Consider the following 27,847-nt stretch of genomic DNA (forward strand, 5'->3'; position numbering starts at 1 on the left):
GTCGCACCCGGAAGTTGGCTTAATGTATTTCCGCTATCATCAATCGTTGGCAAACTACTTTAAAGCCAATTAATTAGTGTGTACATCATAATTTTATTAACGCGGTTGTTTTGAGCATGTGTCTTAAAAGGTGTTTTCAAATCAAAATAACACTGAAAAGACGCTAATTCCATACGTTACAGCGCCAACATCACGAGGCATTACATGCGTTTTACACGCGCAACATGATTAACATAATTAGATCAAAAAATAAATTCTGTCCACATGAATATGGATGCTGAATGTTATTTTCCCGCAAATCCTCAACGATTAAAAAGTGAAATCATCAATACAATCATCAAAATGAAAGTTTACCAACCTGAATGACAAAGTCTAGTGTCGGTGAAAGTTCGCCGTCCTCTTCCTGCGAGGAACTCATCCCCCAAAAAAGTTGATCAACAAAAATGTTTATTTACAAAAAAGGAGAAATGTTGCTGGCAAAACTTTGCAGTCAGCAGCAAAGATTCTAGCGTACTCACGACCACTGGCCAGGTCGTGTGGTTGCCATGGCGACCGCACACATGTCCTGGGTGGGGGGTCGTTGCCAGGGAAACTGAATGTTGTTTGACTAGCACTGTGGCAGCTTCTTCAAGAACTGGATTCCTCAAGGGTTAATGATCACAATACCACGTGATGTTATTTTATAATTTTATTGTCCAACCAGAAAACATAAAAACGACCAAAGAAGATAAAGAATACTGCAAATAAATACATTAACCAAAAAACAAGAATTTCTTGGATTCTTGTGAAAAATGAAAAAAAAAAATAGCTTGTTCTTTCTTGCGGGATTTCATTTTGTATCTCTCTAGTCAGGAAATAGCTGAAAGCGCATCTGCGGCTGTGGTTCTCTTTGTAGCAGCGTAGTTTGTTGCTTCCACCCGCTCGTCGCTTGAAAAACGTTGTAAGTCGAGGCGCCACTGCATGCAAACAACCCCGCCGCGGATGATCACCTACGTGGCATCGGCGGGGAAGACGCGAGGCCAGTTGGCGGGGTCCAAGAAGACGGTGGAGACGCCGCTGTAGAACCAGAGTCTGGGCAGGAAGCCCTCCACCTCCCAGGTGTCGGACGCCCGGTTGTACACCTCCACCTCCACGCCGTAATCGCCCTCCATGCCCTTCCAGTGGCCGCCCGTCACGTACAGCCTCCCGTCCAGCGACACCAGGCCGCCGTTTTCGTGCAGCATGTGGAGGAGTTGGATCTACGGAAGAAGAAGAGGTACACGATGATGGTGTTGCAGTGAACTTCCGTAGCTTACTGCTAACATACGATGGAAAACTCCACATACTGGCTAATAAAAATTAGCATAGATCTGGTGGGAATTATTGTCACCACATGAGTGAAATTTCAGCTCCCTAGTGTCTTTCAATGTGTTCCCTTTGATTTCACACGAGTGAAATTATTCAATGTGTTCCCTTTGATTTGAAATACCTTTGACGTAAAGATGAATTGGACAAGATACTGCACAAGGGAAATACATACAATAATTGCTCGAAATAATTGAACATTTCCTTCCAAAATATTTTAATACAATTTCCTCTCGAATGAAAGGTCAACGAGCTGGGCACCTTCTGCCACATGTTGGCATCCGGGTCGTAGGAGTAGACTTTCTTGGTGTTGTCGGCCAGCAGGTAGATGTTTCCCTCCATGCACACCGAGCGAGGGGATGAAAGGTACTTGGGGATGAATGGCGAGCAGATACTCATCCAGCTGTCTGGGCCAAAAAAACAACAACAAAAAAACAGGGAAAACAAATGGACAAAAGTGTTAGGACACAGTGGAAAAAAATATTACGTTTGTAAGACTATCTCTTGTGTGGCATTTTTACAACAAAGGGAAAGCGTTGAAAGAAGACAATAGGGAGGTGAAATTTCACCCAGATTGTCACCACATGGCACGCCCACTCAGTTATTACGTTATCAGGATCGTGTCATCCTTTAGCTAAAATTCCGCAAGAATGAAACTGAGCCAAATGGGTCAAAATTCTGCACACGGGTTCAATCCCTTTTCACACTGCACTTAGTAGTCTTGTCAGTCCTCACCTATGACTGGGTTGTAACACTGCATGGTCAAGGCGTTGTACTTGACGGCGCAGGAACCAATCACGTAGAGCTTTCCCTGGCACGCCGTACACGTAAAATTGGTCACGTACTTGACGGCGGGACACGCGGACGTCCAGGTGTCGTGGTACGGGTCGTAACGCTCCACCTCCACGCGGGCCAACGTCGTACCTGAATATGCACCAGCGAAAATAAGTATTGGGACGCATCCAGGAAGCTGAAAACACCCATGAGGAGTTATAAACAAAGAGGGTACGTTTTTTGAACACGTGATTTTGAAGTTAAAAGTGTTGTTCAAAAGTATTGGGACACTGAAAAATAGCCGGCAGGTTGTCAATTTTCTCGCTGACCTCCGATGACGTAAATCTCGCCGTTGAGTGTTGCCGACGAGTGATTGGTGCGAGGTCTGAGCATGGGCGCCACCGTGAGCCACCGTCCTTCCTTAGTCATGTACTTCCACGTCTCCGTTGTGGACCAGGTGTTGGTATTGGAGCCCCGCGAGCCTCCTGAAGGAAGACGTTTTATTGGAGCGTTAAAACGGCTGAGACACACCGAGAGCTAGGTAGACGAATGCGCACCTGTCACGTAGACGTCGTTATTCAGTGACACCATGGAGAAACCCCATTTGTTGGGGTTGGGGAAATTCGGGAGCTCGTGCCACTGTTCTGGAAACACAAATTACGTTGACAAACTAAGTGAGACATGTACAGGAAAAAACACAAACACTGTTTTGAAATGAAAGCTTCGATCTAAAAAAACGGGACTTCGGACAAAGTAGCATCTAATGAATGAAAGTCATCTAAAAAAAAAGATCAGACCAGAGATGTCTTCGACCGAACATTGGATTTGTTCTATTTCTTTATGAGTGTTTGTACTTGTCTTGGTGTTGTAGAAGGCACAGTTCTTGGGCTGAGCTCTGTGCTCCCTGGCTCTGGCTCGCTCGCCATTTTCGTCATCCGATTCGTCGTCAGAGTCGTCATCCAGGGAGCGTCCCCCCATGACGAAGAGGACCTCTTGTAGATTGGGCTGCGGACTCGATCCGTCCGCTCTGCCGGGGCATTCCGGGACCAACTGCATTTTCTGACAGAAAATTATATATTTATACAAAATCCACGTCTGGTAATGTCATTGATGTAAAAATGACTTAAAATGTTATCAGTACTTTGCAACATGACGTCAAATCCCCAAAATGTTTGTATATGGTATGTATGTGATGCTTGTAATGTGACATAAAAACGTTAAAATGGATTCAAACATTATAACATGTGAGAAGACCTAGAACAAATTGCTACCGTAAGATGTTACCAATGCTAATATGTGGCAAACTATCATGGACATAGAATGACAAAAAAAATCATCCAAATGTGGTGAAAAATTACTTATAAAATATGTATGTTATATATGCTAATATATAGATACTGAGCACTGCAACTATAAAGCCTAAAAGAAATTGCTCAAAGTGTAAGTTGTTAGCAATAGTTACATGTAGCCATTTAGCATATTGACCATACAATATGTGACAATTTATCGTATTAGCATGCTAATACGTAGTCATTTAGCATATTGACGATAGATATGTAAAAAAAAAAAAAAAAGTTAAAAAGAACATAATGCTAGAAATGCAAACATGTAGCCAATGTGCATTGGAACAAAAAAGGAAATCGTGTTCAAACATGATCATAATATGTAGTTACATAGAACTGATTAAAAAAATAGCTATCGTAAGACGTTAGCCATGCAATTTCTCACAGTAACAGAGTGTGATATATTATTGGTAAAATTGTATGATGTTAGTGATAATAATATTGTATGTATCCACCTAGCATTGTGAATAAAATGTGAAAAATGACTTCTTTTATCATTAATACAAATAAATTGACACCCTAAAAATTGCAGCATTGGTAGCGATACTAATTTGTTGCTATTTAGCATCTTGACAATCGAACATGGAAAAAAAAAATAGTCTTAATGCAGTGGCAAAATGCTGTCCGCAAAGTCAGCGTTTAGCAATTGAGCTTCGTGTGTATAAAAGCTGAAAAATGACAATGTTGACATTTCATTGGTCACAATATATTCCGACCTCCCTGTGGACCTTCTCCACGGCCTCCCTGCAGCCATCCGAGGCCCGCACCAGATCATCCTGCATCAGCGTTTCTTTCAGGTAGTCCGGGTCGAGCAGATCCAGTCTGCACAGGCCCAGCAGCTCCGGCATGTGGCCCAACCGAGCCTCCCGCAGATGTCCGACCCACCGGAGAACGGCCTCGGCGCGGGCGCGCTCGCATCGGATCTGCAAACCCTCGTGGCTCAGGCAAGAGACCAGTCGGTCTTTCTCCTGGAGTAGGAACTCCTCGCTCAGTTGGACGGCCTCAAAGTTCTCCAAGAGGAAAGCCCGCGCCTTGGCCACGACCTCGGGGCAACCGTGGATCTCGCCAAACTCCAGGATGCCCAAGCAGTTGCTGGCGTCGATCTGGTGCTGGAGGTAGCGCGTGCACACGGCGCGGACCGTCTGGAACTGCAGCCGGCTGGAGGTCCGGATCAAGCCCTCCACGTTGCTCTGGTTGATGGTCAACTTGCCCGTGTAGGCGAAGTCCAGCAGACGGCCCAGTATATCCGGATCCACTTCCTGGAGCTCCACGCGGGCCGCGATGCTCTCGGTGAAGTCGCCTGAGAACATGCAGCCAAAGTAGGCGCTGCAGAGAGCCAGGACCCCGCGGTGGCAAGGGAAGTCGCGGCCCCCGGCGCTCAGTGTCACATCCACCATCTTGGGCTGAGAACACAGAGAGCGCAGGCCCTCCAGGATGGTCTGCGGGTGCGACTGCAGGCAGAAATCGAGGTCGTCCACGTTGCGCACCATTCTCGACGCAAAGTAAGGAAATTAAAAAAAGATCTCAGCTGCACCAAGTCATTCACCTGAAAGCAAAGAAAAAATGAAAAAAAGTTGCATTTAAGAAGAAATTACTACAAAGTGGACGTTATTGATTTTTTTTAATATATATATTGCATTATATGTGCTGTCAAGCTATTGAAATTTTATCTTACCGCAAAATTTTCCATAATTAATCTGATTTTTTAATAACTATTTTTTTATAAAGCTTATCCAAAGCATTTCTTGAGTAAAATCTTGGAATTAACATAAAATCGCTGATGAAAACAATTAAACAAATGATAAGGAATGTAAATTGGTCTGGAACATTAACATAGGAGCATCTAAAACATTTTAACCTGAAATGGTATAAAACCTTTTTTTTTTTTTTTTTTAAAAACAGTTTCATGTTAAAACTCCCGCACAGGCTTTCACAACGAGAGTGCCACTACACCACCTGGTGCCATGGATGTGCAATTACACACTACGCAGCAAAAACAAAGGGTCAAACATCAGGGTCAAACACGCCTCACTATTTGAGAAGGACTCCCTTAAAGTGATTTCTTAACATAGGTGACAACATGCTAACTATTTAATAAAGTGTTTTTTAATTCCTTTTTTCTTTTACGGACCTGAAAAGTGTCGGGTAAAAGGCCGTTTACCGCAAATGTCTCCCATTTTCGAAAGTGTTTCAAACATATATCAGCTCCACGTGGTTATATTTACAACATTAAAGACAACAGTGGCCTCAAACACCGCATTAAAAATCCAATTTCCGACTTATGAAATAGTAAGCAAACTCACCGGGTCGACTCATCCTGCGACGGCGCCGAACTTTTACTTTGGGAATCAACATGCAGGAGGGAATCGGAGCGTCGCGCCCCAGTCACCGGGACTCTGGCGTCGCGCTGCCTTTGCGTTATTTTGGGCTGCGACTGACAAGTGACGCTCGGGGCTGAAGTCAGATTCCAAACAACGAGCAGCTGCTGTCACGCACACTTAAACGCACACACACATAGACACGTTGCAGGGTAAGCTCATATGACCAAAAAGATGAATGATGGCCCGGCTTACTCGTGTGCTCCTTTGCTCATTTATTGCTTCTCACCATGAAAAACAAACGGCTAAATTAAGTGTAAGCACACAAGATTCTAGGTCAGGCTCAGTTGCAAAACAGTTTGGGGTGCGATATGGAAATGTAAAACCTTCTCGAAGCTAACCACAGTCAACACCGCATTGACAACTTGGCTAACGTGGATTTTTCCGGCCAAAGCCTAAATGTTTTATACGATAGACAATTTTATTTATTTGTTTTCCCAAGGATTTGGAGTTGATATTCATTTTCAGTAAAAGGGAAAATATTGGCTTGAAAAACTTAACCTACATTTTTTTTTAATAAAATTGTGAGAAAGCATACATACTGCATTTGTTGGAAAAATTCTAAAAATTCAGGAAGCTGCCAGGGTCATCAGGATGTTTTTAAAAAGTTCCTTTAGTTTTCGCAATGAAGCCAAATTCCAAATTTAAAAATATGAAAAATGTTCAAATGTCAGGAATGTAATAAATTTTAAAAAAAGCGCAAAGTGTTCCCAGAGTCAGCACGCAGAATCTCTTCAAACTTTGCTAACTAGCTCTGAAAATGTAAATAACTAGCTCTCTAGTCAACACCGTTGTGAAGTGTATTATCGGCAATCATATTTAAAAAAAAGGCATATGCTGATGATCGTCCAAATGCCAAATATCGTCGCCGATAATTGGTCTATGCCTAAAGTCTAGTATTAACAAAAAAGAAGGAGATTTGGCGCCCTCTGGTGGCAACTATTGGCAATGCTAAATGTTTCACGGTTGGTTTCGATTCCTCGGTGTAAGGTTCAGTTGATAACGCATTTGAATCATGGGGATTTGTTCAATTCAATCAATTTCAGGGGGAAAAAAGTTCGTGTTTGGAACATATCGCCCTCAATAAATCGGGGTTCACCCTATGTTAGTTTTTATGCTCTGCGTTCTAGATCAATCGCATTGTTTCCGCTACTCAAAATCAAAAATTTCCGCTTCCTTCTCCTTCCAAAAGGCAAAGCTTCGATCGATGTATTGGCAAATCTCCTCGTTGCTAAAACTGGAGATGTCGGTCCCGGCGTAGGGCGAGCTCTCATCCGGCGTGGGTGTTTGCACGATGACTTTAGGGAGCGTCGGAACTTCCGGAAGCTGCCGCTTCTCCTCCTTTGTCTCCGCCTTGGCTTCAGGCTGGCGTCCCTCGGTGCCGGCGGCGACCTCGCCGAAAAACTTGAGTTTCAGGTCCTCGAAGCCGTCCTTCCACTCGCGGTCGCCGGCCTGGATGTCCTGGATGACGGCCTTGTGGAAGTCGCGGACGAGCTCCCAGGGGAAGCTGCCCACGTGGTCGAAGACTTCGAAGCACAACAGGTGCCTCATCTTGCGCTCGTCCACCGGGAGGTCCAGCTCCAGGATGTGGAAGTAGCCCAGCATGAAGAGGTCCAGGGTCAGCTTGTCGTACTCCAGCGGAACGCCGTCCAAACGGGGGAGGAACTGCTCCGGGGAGTAGAGGGCTTGCTGCCTGTGGAGCCTGCAAAAGGAAATAACTTTGACCTGGAAGCGGAAGCTTTAGAACACGGGTGTCGAACTTCGGTCCTCGAGGGCCGCTGACCTGCATGTTTTCGAAACTTCTCTCTCCCCGATTCGAATGATTGGTATCATTTTGCTAATAGGCTAATCGTTTGAATCAGGCGTGTTGGGGTGAGAAAACCGGAAAAGATCATTTAGTAGTAAGGTACCTTAGCAAGTGACAAACAGTATGTCATGGAAGTGCGGTGAAGTTTGGTGATACGGTATCACTAGTGCTTGCAGAGTTGACTACGTTTTTTTTTTTTTACCTTCTTCACAGACATTGAGGAAAATCAGGTCTTTGTCCTGAAAATAGCTTACCAGTCACTGTGACTTGCGAAGGACAGTTAAAAAACTAGAAGAATGTAATGAATTTATGGAGAAAACATGGCCCAATTTTTTTAATGTAGCCCATATTCAACATTTTCTTTAAAAAAAAATAAAGATTGTGTTTAATGTGGGAAAAAGGGTTGTCATTTTAATAGTGTGCTCCCGTGACGGCGTGATATTTTTGCTCAAGAATATCAATAATACGGCCAGAATTTGATATTGGCCCATGAATAAAAATGTTCCAACCTACCGTCGTATCTGTCGCGAGGGCACGCTGGAGATCATCCTCCTCCAGTTGCCCAGCATCTTGTTGACAGCGCTCCTCTGCTTGAAGAAATGTCCCAAGGAGCTGTTCATCATCTTGTCCCGGCCGTTTTCCTCACCATCACCGCTTTTCTTCCTCTCGGCGGCGTCTTTGCTCTTGAGCGTCACGGCGTAGGCCGACTTCTTCCAATGTCCCAGGAAGAGCACCACTATGCGTTCCTTCCTGAGGCTGGTGCTCTCCACCACGCCCGGGGCATCCTCCTCAGGATCCGGGGGCGGAGTCGAGTCGGGGAAGGCTTCTCCTTCATCCTCCGGCTGCTCCCGCGTCTCGAAGTTGGACTTGAGCGTCCTCACCGACACGCCGAAGCGCTGGATCTCGTCCTCGATCCTCTGGCGGCGCCCCCTTGTGGAGGCCTGCCGATCGGGCGCCTGGGAGAAGACGCTGGCCAGCTGGCTGTCGGGCATCTTGCAGTGCGGCTGCTCGGCCAGGTCGCTCATGAGCAGCGACATGCTCATGACGATGCCCGAGATGCGGCCGCACCAGCCCGGCAGCTGCGGCGGGCGCCCGGCCGGGTCGGCGAAGCGGGCGTGGGCGCTGATGTTGACGATGGGCGCCGGCAGGATGTGGCGCAGCTCCTCCACCAAGCGCGCCAGCTCCGGTTCGTAGCCCTCGCCGGCGTGGCGGCGGAGAGTCACGTTGGCGATCTGCTGCTCCAGGTAGACCAGGTCGTTCTCCGTCAGGAGCTCGCCCGACGGGCCCAGGATGGCGTTGTGGGCCTGAGAGTAGCGCCAGTTGACTTTGGACAAGCTCTGGCCGTTCTCCTTCGACAAACAAGAGTGGGGGAGGCTTAAATACTTTCGGTTGAAATTTCTGAATCAACATAAAATGCACTTTCACAAAAAACAAACTCGTACGGACTTACTTGCAAATATGTTTGAACGTATTTTTCCGCTTATTTTTCATTTTTATACTGTATGTTTTTCTGTTTACATTATAGTTTATCTTGTTTATTATTTAGTTTTATTTATATGTTTTAGAGAACTAAAACCCCTCGCCTCACACAAAAAAAAAACGGCAAGGAAAAATAATCTGTGAAACAGCAAACGTTGAATGGCATTATAACGAGGGAACGCTGCATATGTAAAGATGGTGGGTGCATTCTGCAAAAAACAGATTGGTAAATTTGTCTGCCATTACTCTGATATGGCGCTTAGGCAAAGGGGGCCACCGTTACCTTCCACCTTTGGTCCTCCTCATCCAGCAATCGGGCCTGCAGCTGCCTCACCATCACCTGCCGCTTCCACTCAGCGATGGGGCGGCCCTTTTCATCGTGGCTAGGCACCAGGTAGTCCATGGCTGCCAGATTGGCCTGCTCGGCGGGCAAGACCACCACTTTACTCTGCGGCGGGAAGTAACCAAATGCAAAAATTTCGTAAATGTCAGCGAGAACAAATAATTTGGAAATCATTCACTCCCAGCACAGTTGAACTCGATATTTGACGGCTATAACTGTCTTCGGCAGGAAATGACGTCATGTACGCCTCAGCGCAACTCTCTCACTCACAGCCACAAGCTCCAAAACACACTTAGATGACATCGACACGTAATGGCACCATGACAGTGTTAATCAAGAACCATCAGCAGTGGTTAGATTTTATGCAAAAGTGCCTTCGTTTGCAGCGAAACAAGATCGAGTATTAACAGGCTGTTGAGACTGCTTCAGACCCCACTTTAGAACCGAGCATGGAAGTATTATTGCAGTACATCTCACGTTTGAAAAAAATGAAACCATGAAGTGGCGAGTGGACACTTATTTACTTTACCGGTAGCCATGAATGCTCAACGGCAAATCAAAGCTGGAGGTGGCACTTACAGCTTGTCCGGTGAAGACACCCGAAAGAGAGGACTGCTTGAGGGACACGATGGGCTTCATGTCCCCGAGAAGCTTTCTGTCGGCAAGGAGGTTGTTGGCGTCGGGTGTCATCCTCTTTGGCTGATGTAGACCTTTAATCACTAAGCACACAAACCGTCCACATCAAGTCTTCAACTCCTCCTCCACTTTCCCAGTAAACTTACCAGAATTGGCCGTTTGGACCTTCTCGATTCGTGGGATGATGCTCTTGGAAGACAGAGGGTATCTGGCAGCTGCCGGTTCCTCACTCTCGGGTTGCTGATTTGTATAAAGAGGAGGAGATGTTTGAGGTTAATTTGAGAGGTTCTGTGAGGTTTGCAAATGACAACCACCTTTAAGGTGTCCATGACGGTCACAGCTGTCTTCGTGTCGTCTTCCTGCGCTGATGGGACGGTGGCCTGGTTACATCAGAAAAACAACATTCATCCATCATACTTTTCTCCAAATTAAGCTCCCGAATTCACTTTAACATAGTTGGTTTGCTTCACAATGCCACAAGAAGCTGCCAAATGATGACAAAGCGCTATTTTTGCTTGCGGACATCATCTCACAATATTATTGTTGCATGAAGATGCCAAAACATGGCAGCAAGGCACTACTTTTGTCCAAATGGAGCTTCTCAACTCACTTTGACATAGTCCCTCAGTATCAAAATGCCTCAAAACTGCACCAATACACTCAAAGCATGACCTCACCCCTCGACCTGAGCTCAAAAACATTTGATGTGAATTTTTTCCTGCTCTTTTTTTCCACTCGTGTGCCCAATTGTCCCACTCCTCTCCCTAGGCACCTTCGTGCGCTTGTAAGCCAGGACACACAACACACGGAATACACGATGCGTGACGAGTATCCATGTCGCTCTCGAGTTGCCTTCAGGCTTAACACGCGTAGCGTATATAAACACGGCAAACTGACACTCCAAACAAACAATGGCCCTCTTCCTCCAGTTCCGAAGTGGCTTGAATTTTGACATTTTTTAAAGCCTTCTTTATATATTGCTCAAAGGTTTGAGACGGTATTTCCAGACACATTCAGAGGTCAAGAAATTCAACCTATTAACTTGAAATACAGATCTGTGAACTGAAAGTCATTCCAGTCTTCATAAAGTATATTCCACATCATGAAGCTGGCGAGAAAGTACCAAGATGTGTAAAGGAAAGTTGTTCTGGAAAAAAATGACTCATAAAACATATATATATATATATATATATATATATATATATATATATATATATATATATATATATATATATATATATATATATATATATATATATATATATATATATATAAAACCAATATTTCGAGCCTTGTATTGTGGAAAAATTAAAATTAAAAAAATCTACTGAGGTCCCCTTTAATCATCCATATTTGTCAGAGTCGTTAAGAGCACTCTTTTCTGTGCCGTGTCAAATTTAAAGACATCTATTTTCCTTTTACCGGAACTTGAAAAATCTGCAATAACCCTTTTGTTAGTCACCACAAAGACGAAATTCCCAAATAAAACATGTTTTTTGCATTTGATCATCTCCACACATCTACGACAAACAAAACAATTTAAATGATGAATGAACCAAAAAAAAAAAGGCAATCAAAATAACAGGACCATAAAGAAAACCATGCATGGCGGTTGTTTTGAAAAAAACCCGACACCGTCCTCATGTGCTCCGCGGACAGCTCGCCGTATCGGATTCGGCCGTGCGAGCGCATCGCGAGTCCACATCAAAGAGGAAAAATCGGGGGCTGGTCCTCGCCGCTTCCTCTCACCCGGCGCTACAGCTTCCCCGAAGTTGCGCAATCCCCGAGAGATAAACAAATAGGAGAAGAAGAAGAAGAAGGAGGAGGAAGACGAAGAAGAGGAGGAGGTGGTGCTTCCTGGGTGACCCTTCTCGTAACAGTTCAACGTCCCTGTGCGTGCCTTTAATTGGACCCAGTGGCAGCCAGCATTTGGTTTTCATCAACGCCACCTCTCAGCTGCTACACACACAAACGCGCACACACTATCAAAGACCCCCATCACAACACATCAAGAGTTCACAACCTCGCACTGCGCTCCACGTCGCTCCTGCCAGCGTTTGCAACAAACTTGGAGCATTTCCCCCTCCGTCTTTTTTTTCTCCCTCTTTGCTACATCGAGATGTAGGGGATGTACACACACACACACACACACACACACTATACTGCACACACACAAAGCTGCGGGGGTAAGTACACATCCTCTCATGAGTTCACACTCTCGGGTTCCCGGGTAGTTCATTTCCCTGGATAGATCGGCAATCAATCACTAGGGGGGCATTGAGTGCAAACACCGGCTACGTGGGAAAAAAACAAAAACAAAACATATAATATATATATATATATATATATATATATATATATATATATATATATATATATATATATATATATATATATGTACACACACACACACACACACACACACACACACACACACACACACACAGTGGCCCCCCAGTTTACGACATCCCGGCCTTACATTTTTTTCACTTTACAATGTGGACATTTTTTCCATCCCCTCTTTGTGACATTTTTTCACATTACGACATCAAAAACAACAACTTCCCTTCTCAAACATGGCGGTCAGTGTGTGTGCATGACTTTGCGAGTCGCACCGCATACATCACTACACGCGTCACTGCATTATCATTACAATGCTGGTCTGCTATTGGTCGGAGTCACGACACCCTAATATACTGGTCTGCTATTGGTCGGCGTCACGGTGTCACCAAGATGGCGACCTAAGACTTGATCTCGTACAATATTGAATATATTGAGCATTTTACTGCTTAATTCAAACTTTAATTGGTTAGCCATGGGTCGCAAGATTGCTAGTGATGTTTAAGCGAGAAGTAAGAATGGCGATAAACAAGAAATGTGAAGAATGCTAGGCTAGGCTAGCATCGCTACAAGCTCAAGTCACATGACTTCAAAGGTAAATAAATATGTTTTACTTATGATGTTATTTAATTATACACATGTATATCATGTAGAAGTAGCACTTACTACACTATTTGGTACTCATTTTTAATATGTATTAATCACTATTAATATTACACAATGACACAATAATCAGAAATGGGCAGTACGTCGGTACGTCAATGACGGACATCCGTTTTGCCGACGAACAATGAACAAGCAAAAATGTGTAAAATGGCAATAATATTGTCTGGCGAATTACTCATTGGTTGCAAGTAGGTAAATTTGCTGGCAACGCATACAAAGATTTTTTTTTTCAGTTTCGACAAGGTAAAAATGAACCGACCTTGATGTCAGCGGTTCAGCATGGCTGCGCGTTGAGGATGTGGGACGGCGAAGCGTTGGTTCAACGCCGGCGGCGTCTGCGCCTGTGGCCACGGGCCCATAAACAATAAAGCCAACGGAGGATGGCGTGAATAATTGACGGGGGAAAGGATAGGGTGGCCGCTAATGCCGCTAATGCGAATGCTGCGCTGCGCTGGCACGGAGCAGGTATCGGCGGAAGCCTTCGAAAAGAGACATTTTATCCCGTCGCATCCGGCCGATTTTTTTTTTTTTTTTCCGTTGAATGGAACAGACGCTTAGCTGGAGGGGACTCGTGAAAGGCGGGAGTGGAAAGACAATGTGACACCGTCACGCCTGATGGACGTTTCAACAAGAAGAAGAAGCCACTCGTGGATGAAGTTTTCACCATGTGCTGCCAACGAGTTGGGGCTGAATCAAACGCGCCTTCTACTGGTTACTGCTAATGTGTTTCGGCTCCACCGCTTCACTTTGTTACTTGAACCGCTACCCATTCAGGTCTTGTCCAGCCTAAGACAAATTTGACATCTACTGGTCGAAAAAAAAAAGGGCCAGTTCTCAATTTTTGGGAGTCAGGAAGCTCTTTAGGAAGCCAGTTTTCCCAAGGACCCTCATTGCAAATGTTTGCAAATATCCATCATATTTAGTGACTAAATAATCAAGCTCTTTGATGATAAAGTTGGTCTATTTGACAAATTTCAACATGATTATGTTTTTAAAATATATTAAACTGGTTGAATTGATTGCTTTATTGGAGAGTCATGAATACGTTCATATTTTAATGTAAAATAAAACGAATACACAAATGTATATTTTTTATTCACTCATTCAATGCCAAAGATGTATTTTCACGTTTTTTTTTTCTTTTTTGACTCATTCAATGCCAGGGATGTAGTTTCACGTTTTTTTTTTTTTTTTTTTTTAAGAGTCCATACAATCAATCTGAGATACTTAAGTATCGATTTAATACTTAAGTATCTGGGACTAGAAATTTGAGTGTGTGTGTGTGTGTGTGTGTGTGTGTGGGGGGGCTTAAATTAGTATAACTACAGGTGCTAAATTAATTTACTGCCACAGGCTATAATTTTGGGCCCTGAATCGATCGCGGTCTCTGACTGCTAGTAATCTTTGGCTGCGTTGCTATACTTGGTTACTTTCAACTTGAACCGCTACCTATTTAGCCGACAAACTACTTGGGTCTGAAACTACTGGTTGTAAGAAAAATATCCGTTATCTTGATTGCTTTACTTTGCTAGGGGTGGGAAATTGGCAAATTGATTGGACCTGAAACAAGTGTGCCCTCTCCTGGTTTTTAACAATACACAATGCCTCCATTGCGTCACTTGGTTAAATTCCTGCTTCAACAGCAACCCGTCTAGGCGACGGATTGAGCTAATATATCTTCTTCCGCTGCGTTTACTGTTTATCCATCGGCAGCTGCTTCTGGGTTGCAAAACAAGAAGTACTTTCACCTCCCATCCAAACACGTAGCATACCCCCTTACTAACGCTTGACGCGAAGAACTGAACGGCCGCTTTGAAGACACCGGCGGAGATGTAATTAAAGCTCAGCTGATCTCCAGTAATAGAAGGATGCACCTCAAGAGTCTTCCTTGAATCTTGCTCCTTAGCTGGATTAAGTTGCTGGTTCCAGGCGCGGGGCCGATGAAAAAGTGTGCAACAAGAGCCAGGGGATCTTATAACAGACCGTGGGGCATTCCATCTGAGAGGAGTGGGGGGGGAGAAAGCTGATAGGACCCCCTCGGGCGTCGGCGGCTGCTAATTAGCCCGCCATTGTTGCGAGGGCGGCGAGGCACGGGTGCCGAAGAACAAGTGCAGCCGCGCTTCTTCTTCTTGATTTCTGGGGCCGGCCGCTTGTGCGGGTGGTCCGCCGAGACACCCGGGAGGCCTGAAGGTCTGTCGGCGGACAGCATTCCCTGATTACTACGCCGCCCTTTGATCGCACGTCGGGGGGGTAGTAAATCAAGAAACCGTGGCACAAACTGACAGAGTTCGTGCTTTTAAAGATTTTTTTCTTCTGAAATTTTTCTTTGTTTATTATTCAAGGCCATTATAAAAAAGGGCATTGGTATCTCTGTACACAGTTCAAATGAAATCCTGTGATCTCTGATCCTTAGATTCTTACTTTTTACCCCATAAATTGTTCTTTTATCGCAGCTCGCAAAATGTTAAAGGCACATTGGCCTTTGGAGTGAAATTTCTGGATCAACCTAAAATGCGCTATAACCTTTAACAATGTGAACTTCATCTGATCTCCTCTAAACTTTTGATGCGCATGGCCAACTGTTTCGGGACTTCTTGCAGCACTTGCTCTTCCGTGATGTTGAAAGTGTCCGAGGATGTCCACTTTCAAGTCTTTCTGTGACTTTTCCAGTCTCTTTTTTGCAACTTGCTTCCAGGTATGCCATTTTCTACCATTAGAGTCTTGTAGACACCATTGCAAGACTATCACATTACTCAAATTCCACAATAAAATGACCAAATTCAGAGGTATGAGAAGAATTCAGACCAGTGGTTCTGAAACGGGAGTTGGTAAAGGGTTTGTGGAATTTTTAGCATGGTTTCTAAGTACAAGCAAATCTAATTTAAGCTTTTCAAATTAAGAGCGAATGAATTGGAACATGAATTCACAGCTTTTTAAATTGTGTTCTAGTGACTCTTGCAAAACTCTGCTTTTATTTTTTAAAGTTGTATATTAATGAATGTGCATTGTTTTTAGTGATGAACATTTCTGGCAGGAGTAAAAGAGATTATGTTACAAAAAAATTTCTCGGGATCCCACTACAAATGTGTTTCCAAAGTTTAATATATAAGACGGCGCCAGACCTTAAATAAAAAAATCCTGATTTGAAGAATAATATTTGAACAAGTCATCAACGCCATGAGGAATAATTGTTAGAATAATTTGGTGAATGTTATGTTCTGTCGGTATTTGTTGTCAGTGGGTTGGGATCTTTGTTAACCTGCTTCCCTTGTCTGTCGATCAACTGCCTGCTCCTATTGTGTCATGCCCAGGTGTCCCTTGTTTGGCTTGTTAGTTTTGAGCGTATTTTATTCTATTTTCTAGTTTTTGGTAGTAAGTTTATTTCTGAGTTTAAGTTACTTTATACGCAGATGTCAGCCTTGTTTTCTTTCTTTGCATTTTTCTTAGCGCAACCTGCCTCCCCCTACCGGCGTTTGAGTCCACAACCTTCCACCTCCTCATGTTGAAACCTAACAGTGAATAATAAAGTGAAAATATATTTCCTAGTTCATATTCTTCAGAGTAGCCACCTTTCGCTCAGATAACAGCTTTGCACATCTCGATATTTTTTCAGTCATCCTATTGATGCGGATGACTTTATGACCTGGAATGACTTTTGGTTCACACATGTGCACGCAGTGTTTATAAACTTTTGACTGGTGTTTTTTTTTTTTTTTTCCGATGAGAAAAGTGTTTGAAAATGGCGTTCTTCAGGCATACAATGCAAGCCCGGAGATGTTTTTAGATAAAACAAAAGTCCCCTTGGTCCAAGTTCTAGGCACACCAGCGCTTTCATTTCCCGGCCAACGGAGCCGTGTGACCTCAGTGTCACAAATGGAGAAAATGATTGCGCGAGATGCTTCCAGATGTTTTGCTTTTACCCAATATCCCCACCCCCCCGGCTCACCGCCGACCACGCCAAGAAGCAGATGGTCAGCGCCGAAAGAGAGGCACGCGCACACTGGAGGAGGCCAACTTACGTGGTTCTCCCGGACTCGCAGGTATCTGGCGCACCGGCGGTGTCCGTTGTAGCCGGCCAGCTGGGCCGGGGCGAACCCATCCATATCTCTGTCGGAGGGGTCGGCCTGGCTGGCCAGCAGGCGTTCGCAGCACTGAAATATGCACATGTGATTTACAGATTTATTGACTATTTTCCTTTCATTCTTTTTTAAATGATCAACTCTGAGACATTTTTCTCATTTTTGGAAGGGGGCAATCATTTTTTGCTGTTACAGTAAAAGGCTGAAATGTTTCATCTTGAAATGTCTTTTACACAGCGTTAACACATTTTCAACCCTCTGGAAGTGATTTATGGGGAAAAAAAAAGCTTGAAAACAATGACGTATGATGATTTTATAGCATTTGTTTGTTTGGGTAATACATTCGCAAAAGGCACAAGGGTTTTGATTAGAGGCCAACCTCCATCTCTCCGTTCTCAGCGGCGTCATGCAGTGGCGTCCCGCCCCACAAATCCTTCAATAGTTTTGCCCCAGCGCAGAGCAGCAGCTCCAAGATGCAACAGTGACCCCTGCTGGCGGCAAAGTGCAGCGCTGTGGCACCTTCTCGGTCCTGGCAGGATGGGTCCACGTCGGTGTGGCTCAGCTGTTCATTTTGGGACGGATTAAAGACTCGTGAAAGAGCAACCACTGAATGAAATTGTGTAAGAATTATGAGGAAAACAAATGAACTGAAATGCTGGGGGAATAATGAAACAAAATACAATAAAGGAACAAACGGAATGCTTTGAATGTGTCAAGGAATGTCGAAAATCTCCTCACCAGCCAGGCCACCACATGGACGTGGCCCATGTGGGCTGCGGCGTGCAAGCAGCTCATGCCGTCGTGCGCCCTCACGTGCGCGTCCGCGCCGCAGCGGTCCACCAGGTACTCAGCCACGGTCACGTGACCCTCCTGGCAGGCCAAATATAGCGGCGTGGCGCCCGTGGACATCTGTCGGTTCACACACCTAAGAGGAAGGTCACTAGTATTTAGTACATTTTTTTTTTTAATAAACTATTTTCCGTATGTACCATCTGGTCACTATTTTCTCCTTGATACTATTTCATTAATTTTAGTATATGCAAAACTTTCAAACAGTTTTATTGTTGTGCTTAAGGTGACATGTATTCTGGGATGATGATTACTTTTTATTAAGAATAAAAGTTTGTTTTGTTTATTTGTTCTTTTCGGGAGTTGTGTGAAGAATTTGAAGGGTAAAGAATATTTTTCCAGTTTGGGAATGAAGCTGTAACAAAATATGAAATACGTTAAACGCTGTGAATAGTTAGTTGATGGCCATTTATATTAATTTAGTTGTTAAAAGAATTCTCAAAAGGTTTGGATAAACATTTATTTATTAATATGCAGTGTTGTCTGTAGAATTCTGTGGGTGAAAAAGAACATTTATAATATTTTTGAGTAAATCTGTTACATTTTTTCCACACATTACTTGGTGTACTGTATATTGTTTTAATATTAGCAAAACAACCATGCTACCACTATGCTTTTTGTGTAGAGTTGTGGGTGAAACAAATGAATGCATTAAATGACGAAATAAGGCTTTAATACTGCAATATTTTGTCCAACCCTTTGACTTTTAGATAAGGAGTTTCACATCAAAGGGAAAGCATTAAAAGAGGGCATTGGGGAGCTGAAATTTCACCCAGATGGTGACAACATGTTCAAGTTATCACACTACCAGGAGTGTGCCATCCCTTTGCTAAAATAGTGCCAGAATGATGTGGATGACCCAAAAATGATCAAAATAAGGGTTAACATAACAAAATGCTAAAAAAAAAAAGTGACCTTTGAGTGAACCTACCAAGACGCCTGACCAACAAGCAGCTCCACGCAAGCGAGCTCCCCGTTGAAGGCGACGTAGTGAGCCGCCACAGCGCCACACTCGGTCTCGGCTTCCTCCAGCGCCGAGCCTCCGACCGACAGCAGCCATCGGACCGCCTCGACGCAGCCAAAACGGGCAGCCAGGTGCAGGGCGGCGGCGCCGCCGGCATCCCGGTCCTACGCACGTGCACAAACGAGACTCGCACATACTCATACCTTGAATCCAAATACAATTTCATGACTTACTTTGACATCGCATCCCGCCTCGTCCAGCAGCCACCTCAGCTCCCTCACGTGACCCGTGGCCGCCGCGTCGTGCGCCGGCGTGGCCCCGTTGGCGGCGCGGGCGTCGGGTGGCAGGCCGTATTCGCCGACCAAGAAGACGAGACACTCCAGGCGGCCGCAGCGGGCGGCGTGGTGCACGGGGCCCGCGCCTTGAGCATCCACGGCGCCGGCGAGGACACCGCGAGACGCCAGCTCCCGCAAGGAGTCCAGGTCGCCCGCTCGGGCCGCCCGGATGGCCTGGTGGAGGACCATGGTAAGATTGAGAACCGTACGGCTGCCCGGAGAGTAAACGTGTCATCGTCTCCTCCTACCGTGGTGGAAAGTGACACCCGAGAGGTAGCCAGCTGGCCGGCGCGGCCGCAGAGGGGGAGCCGAGTTAGTTGCTCGGAAAGGTAACCAAAAACTGCAGAGGTGCTTTTGTGTGCCGCTGACCAAATGCTGACCTGCGACTCAAGCCGGGGGGGGGGGGCTACTGAATGAACAGGCAATTATTTTCAACACGCGACTCCCCTCCCATATTTCTTACCTTTAGTCAGCCAGTTTGCACTCAAAAAATAAACAGCCGGGTCAAAAATAACTCAAATTGGGTGAAAAAAAGGACTTTGTCACCTACAAAACTATCCAATTTTGGGTTCTTATTTTTAAAAAACTCAGGTCAAGACGAACAACTCATCAATCCAATCCAAATTTGGATTAATGTTTGGCCAAAATGAAATGACCTAATTGAAAAATAAACTCAAACTGAATGACTTTTATTGCTTTGTACGGTTTTCGTTTTGATCCAACTTTTTGTGCTGAATAAATATTTGGGCTGAACCCAAAATTAGGTTGACGTGACAAACCGAGATTCACTTCCTCATTTTATCTTCTCCTCAAAAAATGTGCTAATCCCAAAATGATCTGCGGCTTAATTTAAAGCATCCTTTGACCTTAAGATAATAAATAATTATTGAGAGTCTCATAAACGACAACAAAAGTACAACATTTTTGTACAAAACAACTTATTGGTCCATTTTTTTATTGTACAGTATTAGTTGAATTACTTTTTTCAAAAAGCATTTCTTCCATTGACATAATATTTGTGCTGTTGAACTGACTATTTCTACTGATGATTTATGAGCAGAATAGACGACAGATGAATTCAGCTGCGTGCAGTAAATTAGAGATTAGAATTTGGTGCAAATGTAAATGAAGTCATCCACTGCCACTGATGACTCTAGACGCCTAAAATTAACTTTCCCTGCGCAGTCAGACTCAGCGGAAGAAATTAGATGACAAAGAAGCTTCTGACACACAAAAATATAAGCATGAAATGACTTTGGAACAACCCGAACATTACCGCATTCTCTGCCATTGACGGCTATAGACGTCAAAACAAATTTTTTACAAGCTTGACAGCGAATGAGTTAAAATAATAAGTCGGATGTAACGCGAAGCAATGTTGAAAAAGTGTGTGTGCCTTCATTGTCCTTGCTCCAGTAGCTTGACGGCCTCCTGGAGATCTTCCACAGCCATGTCCACATCCTCTCTGCTGGTTGTACGGCCCACGCTCAGCCGCAGGGCGTTGGACGCCACCTCAGGGGCCACGCCGCAGCTCAGGAGGATAGGGGAAGGCCTGAGGGACCACAAAAAGATAGGTGCTGTCTGTCAATCAAAGAAAGGATAGCGAGGGATGGAATTGAATTATTTGATATGGATTGATGATTGGACAGAACTTTATCTAAATAAAGTTCTTTGGGATCTGACAAGATGGCTCTCAAAACGCGACTTGAAAAAGGCAAATGCTCGGTTTTAAAAATAGTACGCATTTCTTCATGTTCTGCTCAACTAACTATTCAATGTTTTGTTTAAAAATAAAAAGGACTGTGTTCAACGAAAAAAATATCGCTGTAATTTAAAGACGGTGATACCTTGATATATTTGCAGACTCTGACAGAGACTAATATCAGACCATGCCAAAAGTCACATTTATCGTATCATTCATTACCTGTCCCCGTGGTCCGAGTGGCAAGCGGCGCCCACGCTGGCCAGCAGCTTCTTGCAGCGGGACAAAACACGCCAGCCTGAGGCAAAAAAAAAAATGGATCTTTTTTTTTTTTTTTCTTTTATAAATTCAATCACTGCCATTGACGGCTATAAACGTCAAAGGTCCATTTTAACTGGGCTGATAGAGAATAAGTTAATGATCCAAAAGTGTCTCAAAAGGGACACCTTTTAAGTCCGAACCCAGGATGGACACGTTGCAAGTATTGGGCAGTCGATGGGAACCCTCAAAATGGCTGTTGAAGTGCAGCTTGTCTTTGAAGACGGCCTGCAAGAGGAACAAGCAGAAATCAAAATCATTTTTTAAAAAAATGGAGATGTTAGTTGAAGTCCATTTTGAAACTAACCTTGAGGCGTTCCTCCAGGTAATCTCGTACGTCCAGCATGTGACTCTCGTCATCGGACAGGTGACATGCCACCAGCTCAGCAGCCTAGAAGATACGAAAAAATGTTAACGTCATTAATATAGAAATAGTAATATCACAAGTCAGGTAGGGTGCCTTTGTAAGTATTATGACTTCAGTTCAATGAGAATTACAAAAAACAAAACACAATATACAAATGAATAATAAATAACTGATAACATATTAGTGTTGTACCTTCATTGTATGAATTAAGTATCAAATTGTCATCCATGTATCTATGTTATAATAATAATAATTATTCTTATTATTAATAAAACATACCTTTCCCAGTCCGGCAATCATCGGCGTGTTTTCTGTGCTGCCAAATCCAAAACGTAAACAAAAGGATTAGTTAATTTAGTCTAATTATGAACACAGTGGCACTTTGACATACGAGGAACTCAATTGATCTTTTTTTTTTTTTTTAAAACAAAGGAGGATTCGAGCAGTTGGCTTTTTTTGTTTTGAATTCCGAGCAAAAACTTGAGCTTTCACATTTAAAACAATGAGAAATTCACAATTGTGTATTTAACCATATGACTTAAGTTTGCTTTAACAAATATGCTAGCTTATTGCTTGCTAAGCGTAGTGCTGAGTGAACAATACAAACATTTCATAGGAGCGCTAACAAACCTAGCTTTACTATTGTAGTAGTTTTAAAGCTTTACAAAAAAAATGAAAAACAAACCAACAGCACCATTGTTTTCACTGTTTGAATAACTCATTCAATACCAAATGACGTATTTTTACGTTCAAGAGTCTAGGCATCCACCGCCAGACTTGTATTTATTCATCTAATTTTTTAATCGTTTCTAATATGAGGGTAAAGGGGAATTGGACATTGGCTGGCACTGAATTAGTTCATTTAAAAAATAAACAACTAAAATTACTGAATGATATACCCGGGTCGAAAGTTCCTTTCCTGCCCGCCGCCAAACAGCATTGGGTAGAGTGGCGTTTTCACCCCGAGGCCGTTCACACACAGCGCACCGATGCGGGGCCCATAAAACTAAAAAAAAAAAAGAAAGAAAAAAAATCAAGTAAGAAGTCACGATCGTCTACTTGCGCCATCACAAAAAATGTCATACGCTGCCCAGCCCACCTTGTGACCCACGATAGTGAGGTAATCCACCCCCAAATTTTGGACATCCACGGGGATCTTCCCCAAGGCTTGAGCGGCGTCCGTGTGGATGAGGACATCCTGTTGCTTCAGCGACCGGATGCGCTGTGAGATCTCACGGACGGGCTGACATATGAATGGATAGTTTTAAGAAAAATGCACGGGTATTCTCACAGACCCTGAAGGCAACACCTGACTTCAAAGTCAGGGCTCTCGCTATGCTGCTCATTTGTGTGGAACAAAACTTTGAATTATAGTAGACAGAAAAAAAGCTGTCAAAATAAAATGCCAACATCCTATTTAATTTTAGACACAAAAAAAGTTAAATATATATTTATTATATATATTTTGTTTTTATACCCTGAAAAAAGCTGTTATTTTGGAGGAAGATAAAAAACAGCGCAAAAACATAAAAAAAAATATAGTTAAAAAAAAAAAAAAAAAAAGTAAAAATTTCCGATTTTTAGTTAGACAGGTCATTATTTGAACGATCTGATGTTTTGAAAGTAAAATAAATATTATTGTATTATGTTTTCATAACATTTTCATATTGCGGGTTTTATGGGTTGTAACAATCATATTGATTCATGAAACTGGTGATACCATGATGATGCCTGTCTCATTGTTTGCCAGCATTATGGACACCAGGCAAGTATTTGGGCGCACGGCGGCGACCACGTCGTCTGCCTCCACGCGTCCCGTCGCCTTGGAAACAGGCACAAATGTAATATCTGCAAGAGAATTTCTCATAATTATGAAGTAAAAAGACCAAGCCAAGTGCAGTCCAATCTTAAACCTCAGAAAGGACAATTATTGTTCCGTGGCGTCCTCGTACCCGCTTTGCCTTCCTCCTTCAGATGCTCGGCCAGCAATTTAACCGAGTCGTGCTCCACGTTGGAGGAAATGATGTGCGGCAGGCTTCTGCCATCTCCTTCTCTGGCATCGTGACGGCGACGCCAGAAATGCTCGACGGCGGTGTGGAGAACCATGTTGTTAGCCTGGAACGAGCTCTGTATTCAATACTCATTCTAAAAGATCAGCGAGGAAAGCGTAGGGATGACCTCGGTTCCGCCCGACGTGAAAATGATGTCCTCTGAGGCGCCTCCGACCATTTTCGCCACGTTCTCCCTGGACCGCGTAATGATGGCCTTTGCTTTCACGCCTTGAAAGGGTAAATTTACGGTATGTAAAAGAGATTAATAGTCTTGATGTACCATATTTTCCCCAATATACGGCGCAGTATAAGGCACAGCTCCAAACAACGGCTTATTTTAAAACCGGTTTCATATATAAGGCGCACCGCATTATAAGGCACATAGAGTAGAAGCTAAGATATGCATCCACTAGAACAGGGGTGTCCAAAGTCGGTCCTGGAGGGCCGCTGTCCTGCATGTTTTCCAGGTTTCTTTTCCTGACACAGCTGATTCTAATGATCAGGATCGTTATCAGGTTTCTGCTGAGCTTGGAAGAATTTACATGGTGATTAAGTAATTTTATTTTTTCGTCGCCAAAAATGAAAACTCGCAGTTTATGCACTGCGCACAAGATTGTAAGGCACACTGAAAGCTTTGAGAAAATTGAAAGCTTTTAGATGCATGTTATAGTGCGGAAAATACGGTAATGAGGAACGCTAGAATTACTGCAGTCTATTCGTTTCTACGTTAATTAGAACTCTGAACTACGGTAAATTTTTGGGCTATAAGGTGCAAATTTTTCTCACCCTTTGAACCTTGTGGTTTATAGTTCAGTGTGGATTATCTGCAGTTTTTTTTCAAGCAGTAACCATGGGGAAAATTTCCAATAAACTAAAATAAAGGGGGGCATAACAAATCTTTGGAAAGTATTGATTTTGAACTTCTATTTTACTCAGCACGAGGGGGCACTCTCCACTAGTAACCGATATCAGGCGTGTTCTGTTGCATTGGTGCAGTAGTCTACCAATCTGTCGGTAAAAATACGGTACATAGCAAAAGTTGCCAAACCTGCAACATAGCTACTACTCGGGTTCCCCCAGGCGTCCCGCATAGCATCGTAGGTGGCCTGGATCACTTCAGGTGCCAACGGCGTCGTAGCATTGTAGTCCATATATATGCTAGATGTACATGAAATCAGTATTCTTATTAGCAATTATCATTAGCAATGTCATTGAAACATCCAACATTTAGGAAGTCCCACCTGTCATGGCTATTTTCAGTGTTATGGAACTCTCCTCTTTGTTCAGGGAATGCGCTGCCATTATATTGATGGGACATCTTCTGAAAGGGAAAACACCTTCATCCAGCCATCCACCCATTCACTTACATTAAATTACGTCAGTGTCCGAACTACAACCCAGGGTCCATTTGCAGCAGTAGCCCACGACGTGCTAAAATTAAATACCATTTGACACAGCCCGCAAAGTAAGTTAAATCAGTATGTAGCTAGACTTAACTTCACTGTTGTTGTCACACTAAACTCTTACTTGAAACTTCAAATTTAAGACTTCATTAACTCATAACTTGCGCATAGTTGATATACAAAGCCTACGCGCCTGATTTTTTTCAACTTAATTGTTGTTTTTGTTTATTAATCACTAAACAATAATAAACAAGCAACAATAGTTGGTGACTAAAATAACTAGGAAAACATATTTTCGTCATCATAATTTCCTGTATGCAGTCCTTAAAGGGATAGTGTGTACGATTTAGGGAATTTTTCATTACAGACAGCAGGCGGTGCTGCGTTTACCATTGTCCATAGCTCTAACAAACATGGCTGCCACTCCCATGTAATATAATGTCATGATACCTAGACCTATGAGTATTTAAAACATACTGTTGTTTTTTTTAAGAACACATTCATTTGCAAGTTTTTTTGTTTTAATTTACAATCGTTTACTTTATTAATTTTTAATGAAAATCTTACACAGTGTCCCTTGAAATGAAAAATTCTGGACAGTCTGCAGCAATAAATTAAAGAATGTAAGATGAAAGATGAAAAGCTCAACAAAAACGCCAATTGCAATGAAGAATGTGGGAAAAGTACTGCAAATCTATTCCTCAAAATCGTTTTGAAATCCTCGATATAACGGGGACGAGCGATTAACGGCGATGAAGAAACCAGACGTGTACCATTCCAACATGGCGCCCGTAAACGTGCGCCCGTACCCTGACGTCATCTAAGCGCGCCATGTTCAAGAAGCATACAGAAAAGCAAGTTGTACCAGCGCGTCAATGATGCACTAAATAAATATACGCAAAAAAACTTATCTTGACCAACAAATTAACATAAAATCACATTTAAAAAAGTGTTAGTAACACAGAAATGCAAAATACGTATGTGTCAACAAATTATGACGCATTGTGAAACTGAAACATACAGAATGTAACAAAAGTATTAAAATATAGTGAGGGGATATGATTTAAACTTGAAACGACTACTTAACGACTTTTCAAAAAATGTTAGCCTCAACTGAAATGTTTTATACGAGTTTTACCGGTCGCTGCAGTAGCTTACGTGTTGCCAATTCATTTTAACCTACGAACACAATTACAGCCATTTAATAGTCGTTCAATGCGGTTAATTATAAAGAACCGTGGCAGGTATACCAACTCATCTTCGTCCCTGACCTTGTCAAATGATGTCAAGTTGTCCTGGAGATAGTTTTATTGCGTCCTGTTCGCGTCAATCATCTGCTAGCAAAGCGAAAGCAGAGAAGCTGCTCCGCTCGGGTTGCCAGGTTTGACAAATGCAGTAAAGCCGTCATTACGTTTTTACTTTTTACCACCACGTTTCTGTTCATTATTTTTCTCTTTTATTTTGGCTTTATTAAATGTATTTTATTAGAGTGCGTTTTTACGTGATTAAATATACACACCCAAAAAATGGACAAATCAAGGTAAATTAGTTACTAGATTTGGCAACCCGCCGCGACACGAAATGTTTCTAAGGTTGCCAGATTTTATTAAAGTATTGAGATGCGTTTTTACGTGATTAAAAATACACACCCCCAAAATGGACAAATCAAGGTAAATTACTTACTAGATCTGGCAACCCACCGCGATACGAAATGCTTCTAAGGTTGCCAGATTTGATTGAAATAAGCGAAGGAGCAGTACGACTAGAAATACGAACGGAAATGCAAAGTAAAAAATAAAATAAAATAAAGTAATAAATGACACAAAAAAAGTTCAGGACAACCTTGGGCCAGAGTTTGAATTTAGGACACTATACAACACTTGTATAATGATTTAATAAAATGTACTGCCATTCAAATTCAATGAAAGTGTTCTTAAACAATAAAAAAAGACACCGTTTTGTGTTGCATCATTATTTTATTTTTATTCCATATATGACAATGTGTCAGTGCAAACACACACGCACAAACATCTGGACGCTTAACTCCGACACTCGAAAAAAGACGCACACTGAACTCTACAGCCCATTTACAGTAAGATCTCGGCGGCTTGATATGATACACGCCGTTCACAGCAATCGTATTATATACAATGCAATGTCTTTTTTTGAAAGAAAACAAACAAATGTGGAAGCACAAAATTGCCATTTTTCGATCAGAGCAGAGGGCGATAGAAAATGGATGACGACCAAGGGTGTGTTTATTATAATAAACAGCGGTGTTGCCTCACACGCATTAAGTACACGCCTTGAAGTGCGTGAAGTCAAATGGGATCACACAAGTACTTGAGTAGTGATAGTAGCTTCAAAATGTGGTTTGTACATTCAGTGTTAAGTGACTGCAACAACTTTGGTTGGAACTAATGTGTCGCGCATGAAAAGGCCCGATGGGAAATGTGTCGTCGAGGAACATGCATAATTGTCAAAATGTTGCATATGAATGGACATGTACAGGATGTAGGCTTTTAAATGCTTCAAAAAGTGCGAGGATTCTCAGGATATGCTATGCACGGAAAACTTTCAGTTGTATTTAACTTTTTAGTACACGTCATTTGCATTTCATCTTTAGGAAGTGCATGTTTTTATTGTTATCATTATTTAGCTTTCGTGGA

General features: G+C 43.0%; 3 protein-coding genes across 7 annotated transcripts; all 3 read right to left on the reverse strand.

Annotated features, from left to right (window-relative positions):
- Nucleotides 1–673: 673 nt before the first annotated feature.
- On the reverse strand, nt 674–5,907 carry klhl30 (kelch-like family member 30). 2 transcript variants are annotated; one of them, XM_088425865.1, is made up of 9 exons: nt 5,765–5,907; nt 4,505–5,007; nt 4,178–4,357; nt 2,973–3,177; nt 2,676–2,762; nt 2,448–2,603; nt 2,080–2,268; nt 1,606–1,751; nt 674–1,238 (listed from the first exon to the last, which is right to left on the reverse strand). In XM_088425865.1, exons 2-9 carry the CDS (start codon nt 4,949–4,951, stop codon nt 990–992), a joined length of 1,659 nt encoding a protein of 552 aa, XP_088281991.1. In that variant the 5' UTR covers nt 4,952–5,007; nt 5,765–5,907; the 3' UTR covers nt 674–989. The 2 variants fall into 2 exon arrangements, with proteins under 2 accessions (XP_088281991.1, XP_088281990.1); XM_088425864.1 differs by having other exon boundaries at nt 4,178–5,007.
- Nucleotides 5,908–6,976: 1,069 nt separating this feature from the next.
- On the reverse strand, nt 6,977–19,729 carry espnla (espin like a). Of its 3 annotated transcripts, XM_088425862.1 has the most exons (12): nt 19,586–19,729; nt 19,236–19,511; nt 18,970–19,166; nt 17,928–18,114; nt 17,569–17,751; nt 17,130–17,261; nt 10,419–10,484; nt 10,251–10,344; nt 10,048–10,187; nt 9,409–9,573; nt 8,160–8,995; nt 6,977–7,541 (listed from the first exon to the last, which is right to left on the reverse strand). In XM_088425862.1, exons 4-12 carry the CDS (start codon nt 18,096–18,098, stop codon nt 6,989–6,991), a joined length of 2,340 nt encoding a protein of 779 aa, XP_088281988.1. In that variant the 5' UTR covers nt 18,099–18,114; nt 18,970–19,166; nt 19,236–19,511; nt 19,586–19,729; the 3' UTR covers nt 6,977–6,988. The 3 variants fall into 3 exon arrangements, with proteins under 3 accessions (XP_088281988.1, XP_088281987.1, XP_088281989.1); XM_088425861.1 differs by lacking the exon at nt 19,586–19,729 and having other exon boundaries at nt 19,236–19,526; XM_088425863.1 differs by lacking the exons at nt 17,130–17,261; nt 17,569–17,751; nt 17,928–18,114; ... (1 more) ...; nt 19,236–19,511; nt 19,586–19,729 and adding an exon at nt 11,740–11,938.
- Nucleotides 19,730–20,258: 529 nt separating this feature from the next.
- scly (selenocysteine lyase) lies at nt 20,259–26,587 on the reverse strand. Of its 2 annotated transcripts, none has more exons than XM_088425866.1 (13): nt 26,450–26,587; nt 25,017–25,096; nt 24,824–24,933; nt 23,903–24,003; nt 23,677–23,839; nt 23,445–23,572; nt 22,824–22,967; nt 22,624–22,730; nt 22,004–22,040; nt 21,665–21,748; nt 21,486–21,585; nt 21,262–21,337; nt 20,259–20,889 (listed from the first exon to the last, which is right to left on the reverse strand). In XM_088425866.1, the coding sequence occupies exons 2-13, from the start codon at nt 25,091–25,093 to the stop codon at nt 20,736–20,738; spliced, it is 1,281 nt and encodes a 426-aa protein (XP_088281992.1). In that variant the 5' UTR covers nt 25,094–25,096; nt 26,450–26,587; the 3' UTR covers nt 20,259–20,735. The 2 variants fall into 2 exon arrangements, with proteins under 2 accessions (XP_088281992.1, XP_088281994.1); XM_088425868.1 differs by having other exon boundaries at nt 25,017–25,093; nt 26,450–26,576.
- Between the last annotated feature and the right edge of the window lie 1,260 nt (nt 26,588–27,847).

Source organism: Hippichthys cyanospilos, chromosome 10 (genome assembly GCF_059441005.1).
Source record: "Hippichthys cyanospilos isolate Australia breed blue-spotted pipefish chromosome 10, RoL_Hcya_1.0, whole genome shotgun sequence".
Taxonomy (NCBI): Eukaryota; Metazoa; Chordata; class Actinopteri; order Syngnathiformes; family Syngnathidae; genus Hippichthys; species Hippichthys cyanospilos.

Bases quoted from the DNA above. Each gene is read 5' to 3' on its own strand.
- klhl30 (XM_088425864.1), bottom strand. From the start codon at position 4,951: ATGGTGCGCAACGTGGACGACCTCGATTTCTGCCTGCAGTCGCACCCG. The intron at 2,269-2,447 runs GTCAGCGAGAAA...GTGCATATTCAG, and splicing joins CGAGATTTACGTCATCGGAG to GTACGACGTTGGCCCGCGTG. The intron at 1,239-1,605 runs GTGCCCAGCTCG...CTTCTTCCGTAG, and splicing joins ATGCCAACATGTGGCAGAAG to ATCCAACTCCTCCACATGCT.
- espnla (XM_088425861.1), bottom strand. From the start codon at position 19,526: ATGGTCCTCCACCAGGCCATCCGGGCGGCCCGAGCGGGCGACCTGGAC. The intron at 17,262-17,568 runs GTTGGCCTCTAA...TGCATATTTCAG, and splicing joins CTGAGAACGGAGAGATGGAG to TGCTGCGAACGCCTGCTGGC. The intron at 10,345-10,418 runs GTGGTTGTCATT...TATACAAATCAG, and splicing joins CCGTCATGGACACCTTAAAG to CAACCCGAGAGTGAGGAACC.
- scly (XM_088425866.1), bottom strand. From the start codon at position 25,093: ATGTCCCATCAATATAATGGCAGCGCATTCCCTGAACAAAGAGGAGAG. The intron at 22,731-22,823 runs GTGGGCTGGGCA...TTTTTTTTTTAG, and splicing joins TCACTATCGTGGGTCACAAG to TTTTATGGGCCCCGCATCGG. The intron at 21,586-21,664 runs GTTAGTTTCAAA...TTCCTCTTGCAG, and splicing joins ACCTGGAGGAACGCCTCAAG to GCCGTCTTCAAAGACAAGCT.